This window comes from Miscanthus floridulus, chromosome 15, assembly GCF_019320115.1.
Source record: "Miscanthus floridulus cultivar M001 chromosome 15, ASM1932011v1, whole genome shotgun sequence".
Lineage (NCBI taxonomy): Eukaryota > Viridiplantae > Streptophyta > Magnoliopsida > Poales > Poaceae > Miscanthus > Miscanthus floridulus.
In genome coordinates, this window is record NC_089594.1 from 74,915,149 (window position 1) to 74,920,277 (window position 5,129).

Sequence of the window (5,129 nt, forward strand, 5' to 3'; positions counted from 1 at the left end):
TTCGTCGCTTAAAACTCTCAAGTTAGCAAGAAATGATCTAAATGGGAAGTTTGATTTCTTTTGGCTACGGAACTATGCCATGTTAAAGGAGGTAGACTTATCGTGGAATACTGAATTGGCTATTGATGTGAAGTTCCTTACAAGTGTGACTCCATTTCAAGTGCGGGCTCTAATGCTCTCTGGGTGTAACCTTGACAATAGTATCATTGCAGGACCAAATTTATTTGTCACACAACGTCAAATGCAATTACTTGACCTGTCCAACAACAACTTGGCAGGGAGCCTGCCTAACTGGATGTTTTCAAATGAAACAACTCTAGTTTATCTGGGCCTTGAAAATAACTTGCTAGTAGGATCATTGGATCTGATGTGGCAGCAACAATCTATTCTCCAAATGATCAACATATCTATGAACTTTTTTACGGGACAGCTGCCAATGGACATCAGCTCAGTGTTTCCCAATCTAACAGTTCTAGATGCTTCTTATAACAATATTTCTGGACGTTTACCTTCATCTCTGTGCAATATTAGCAACTTGGAATTTGTAGACTTGTCAAATGTCAAACAATAAACTTACAGGGGAGGTGCCATCTTGCTTGTTCACTGATTGTTCGTCGCTGGGATTCCTGAAGCTCTCAAACAACAATCTCGGGGGTCCGATACTTGGTGGTGCTAATAATTATGTCTTTAATCTCGAAGAAATATACCTTGACAGCAACTATTTTGAAGGAGAATTGCCTAACAATATATCAGGTTTTATGTTCATCATGGATTTTCATGATAATAAATTGTCCGGCAAACTTGATGTATCATTTTGGAATATTTCTTCCTTATCATTTTTGAGTGTTGCTAGCAATAATTTAAATGGTCAAATTTATCCAACGATTTGCAATATGACTGATCTTAATTATTTGGATATATCAGACAACGGCTTCCAAGGGTCTATACCAAACTGTATCAGCAAGTTACCACTATACTTTTTGAACATGTCGAGCAATGCCCTCTCAGGCTTCCCAGGTTTTTTTCTCAGTTACTCCAATTTTGTAGCCCTGGATCTAAGATATAACCAGTTCAAGGGTACTCTTGATTGGATACAAGATCTCTCTCAAATAAAAATGCCTCTGTCAGGCGGGAATAGGTTTTATGGGCAAATTCCCCCAAGCGTATGCCATCTCGAATACTTGAATATAGTTGACTTATCCCACAATAAACTTTCGGGTTCATTACCACCTTGCATTGGTGGCATCTCATTTGGATACCTTACTAATGATGAATTTTTACCCTTGTTCTCTGATATGAAATTGGACAGTGATTTTCCACAATTGTCGTATGATACTAATTATGTCCTCCAAGGCTTCACCTTCTCCACTAAAGGGAATATTTACACATACAGCCGCAGCTTCTTCAATCTAATGTCTGGCATTGACTTATCGGCAAACATGCTATCAGGCGAGATCCCTTGGGAGATAGGAAATCTGAGCCATGTCAAGTCCCTCAATCTATCGCACAATTTCTTTACTGGTCAAATTCCAGCTACCATTGCAAACATGAGTGCCATAGAAAGCCTGGATTTGTCCCATAACGAGCTGAGTGGACCGATACCTTGACAGATGACTCAGATGTCATCTTTGGAGGTGTTCTCTGTTGCCTACAACAATTTGTCAGGATGCATACCAAACTTTGGCCAGTTCAGCTCGTTCAGCGGGGAGAGCTCCTTGGGCAACGTTGACCTTCACAATTTGTCAGAGGGGAACAAGTGCTCTCTTATTACAGGCCCCATAGAAGTAGGATAGGTGGATGAGGCATCTGATGATTTAGTCATTTATATAATCAGTGCTTTCATGCCCTTATTCATGTTTTATTCATGTAAATTACAGATTCACCAAAACTCGTGGAATTTATTAGTTTAGACATCTAAACCTTTGTTGGTGATTGCTTTCATGCCCTTATTCATGTTTTATTGACGGTTTATAATGGTTGTTAACTACCGTCAACAGCGGTCACAGTGTAAGACCCACCTCCAAAAATAGTGGCCCGGTAGGTAGCCCATCTCGGCTCGATGCTCATCGTATATATATTTATATATGAAGAGTTAGGGTTATCCACAACCATCTCTCTATCCCTCACCCACCGCCGCACACCACTCTCTCTCCTCTCTCGGCTCAGTCCTCACCCACCACCGCATGGCCCTCTCGTGTCTCTCGCGCATGCGTGGCCCTCTCTCTCGTCTCTCACCGACGGGTGCTCCCTCTCTCCTCTCGCGCTGGGCGCTCTCTAGAGGCGGTGGGAGGCGCTCACACCCCGGTGGGCTGCTCGCGCCAGGCCACGGCGGTGGCTCGCGAGTGCGGCGGGCGCGGGCCTCTCGCGACGGCGGGGCCGCTCGAGCCCGGCGTCCGCGGGCCTCTTGCGTTCGGCGTCGGCGCGGCTCACGGCTCCCGTCCTCCGACAGTGGCGCGGGGCGCGGAGCTCCGATTACGGCGCGGGGCCTCCAGCGGCAGAGCATAGGGTTGGCTCGCGGATCCGCCAGATCCGGCGTCAGGGCTCGTGGATCCGGCCACCAACGGCGGCGAGGGCATGGATCCAGCCACCAGCGGCGTTCCCGGAAGCGGGCTCGGTGTTGGGCCTAGGAGTGGGCTCGGCGTCGGTCCTGAACCTTTTTTTGTTTTTTTATCGATTTACCGAGGCGGACATTATAAGGCGCCCGCCTCCGTTAACTGATTTACTGAGGCGTAATAGTTTTTGTCCGCCTCCAATACGATTCCTGTAGTAGTCTACGTTACGTAGAACTTATTAGATTAGTTAAAAAATATTAATCTTAACAATGGATGTACAGTGTACAAAGGAGCAGCAAGGCCCTCTCAAAAGATGATATCATGGAACAAAGTTTCAGGACTTGGCATGCTTATAACCCAACCATTGGGATCATCGTATGTTGTACAGATGAATAGCTGCTTATGGGTGTGTTTGGTTTCCTGCCTTTCTTCTAGACTGGCTAGAAAATAAGTCAGGCTAGCTCTAGTCTGTCCCTAGTAAGCCAAGAGAGACTTATTTAGTTGCATACACTATCTAAACCTAGCTAGCAACTAGTGTGTTTGGTTGGCTGGTTTGGCTTGATATAGAGTCACCTTTTCTTTGTGCAGGTAACTTCATCACCTTTGAGATAATTAATCGAACACGTGGTGAGCGCCACGCACGTCTCTTTGTGTGCAAAAACAATTTGTTAGTTGCCGGAGATGGTAATGGTTGAAACCTAAAACCAATGCATTACCCTTTTTCTCTAAACCCAGACCAGTGACAATATTTTTTTTAGGGAACAGGAGCGGCTTGCGCCCCTACTGAAATTTGTTAAACGAGAAATGAAACAGTTTAAGAAACAAAAAAAGGAAACAAAAAAGATGAGCTCAATTACAGAGATTGCTCTAGCCATAAACTGATTGCAGGGAGGTACTTTGTCTTTGCCCGTAGAATAACTAGCCGAAGACATTTTTTAAAACACTTGCATTTTTGGGCGGTAGTCTCTTCTCCTCTGAAAATAAGATTACTTCTCACTGTCCAGATGCTCCAGGACATGATGGTGACGATTTCCATAAAGAAAGGTACCCTTAGCTAGGCTTTGAAGGCTTCTAAAATCTGGAACGGCCTTTGAGTGCTTAGTCTCACTGCAAAAACAGGTTCCAGCAAGCCTTTGCAAAGTCACACTGCAAAAACAAGTGATCCACCGTCTCTTTCACTGAATTATCACATAGGACATAGCTATATGATTCTACGTGCATATTTTTTTTCTCAGGATGTTTTGAGTGCTTAGTCTATATGTGCCAGAGATTGTATGCTGCAGGACACCATCTGCAGATTGCATGCAGATCAAACACATCTCAAGAGTGGTCAAGGCGTTGTTTCTGCAGGAGGAGAAGATGAGAAGCAACGACGGCGGGGAGTAAGTGGCCGACTCAGCCCCACCCCCCGAGTGGCGGCGCGGCCTCGGGAGGTGGCGGGTCCGGCTCGGGGCTGGGAACAGGCTTGCTGGTGGGCTGGTGGGTTTTTTTTTTCAGTTTAGTCTTTTTATCAATTAACAGAGGCCTGCGTTGTAAGGAGCCCTCAGTTGCTATTTTTGCAGGTGGGCTGGGAGGCTGCCTCTGTTGTTCTTGATTAACACAGGCGTTGAGGCCCAGGCAGAATGCCGGCCTGCATAAACTAATTCTGACCGCTGCACAAATTTGTACTGCAGTAGTGAAACAAACGACGTTGCACATAAACAGGAGATTCATGATTTTGAAGCATGCATAGGGATAACAGATGCTAATGACACGCGTGTGCTCCCAGATTCGTGCTGTCACTCGTCAGGGCAGCCAGTAAAAAAGGCCGGGATGGTAGAATTTCCATCCCTCCGTTTGTGGGTGTCTAAGGACGAGTAGTGTCATATTCACTTGGCTGATAAGTTATGGTTGAAAATACTGTTGGCTGATTTGTGTTGAGAGAAAAATACTATTCGTTGACTGAAAAAATACAGCTTATAAGCCAAGTGAACAGGGCATAGGTCGGCAGGGCTCCGGTTTCTGCCAAAGGCTAATGTCAGGACGAAAGGCTGTGGAAAGTCTAATATCAGGACCACAATTGTGGATTGTGGGCTGTGACCCGGTAATTGGCTGTTTGTGCAAAATTCAAGCTCCTGTTTTGTCTGGAATGGATAAAACAATCAGTAGCTGGAACCGGCCATCGCAATCAACGGTTGTTCTCCCCGACGTCAACTGGTCGCCGCCCATCGCAATTGACGTCGCCGCCCATCGCAATCAACGTCTGCTGACCCAGTGACACACCAAGTCGCTGCAAAGAATAATTCAGAGCACTCTGCTGGCCAGAAGCCCAGAACAAGACAGGGAATGATACGTTTCGACTGTTTGAGTGAGCTGCTTTGCCGTCCAAAAGAAGTATTGTCGCTGTACTATAAAAACCATAGTACTATATATCATCATATGGTTTATCCGGGAACAGGGGCAAAACCTTTTTCAATCTCTTGCCACACTTACACTACACTCACCAGTCACCAACTTCCTACATCCCTCACCAACTTCCTGCATCACACGGGGAACCATGCTTTGGGTCCTGCTCGTTTTGCAGTTCCTGTTTTTCAT

At 45.7% G+C, this 5,129-nt stretch overlaps 1 protein-coding gene across 1 annotated transcript; it reads left to right on the forward strand.

Annotated features, from left to right (window-relative positions):
- The first annotated feature begins 434 nt into the window (after positions 1-434).
- Positions 435-1,688, forward strand: LOC136509208 (cuscuta receptor 1-like). Its single transcript, XM_066504031.1, has one exon. It carries the CDS (start codon positions 558-560, stop codon positions 1,605-1,607), a length of 1,050 nt encoding a protein of 349 aa, XP_066360128.1. The 5' UTR covers positions 435-557; the 3' UTR covers positions 1,608-1,688.
- The last annotated feature ends 3,441 nt before the right edge of the window (positions 1,689-5,129 follow it).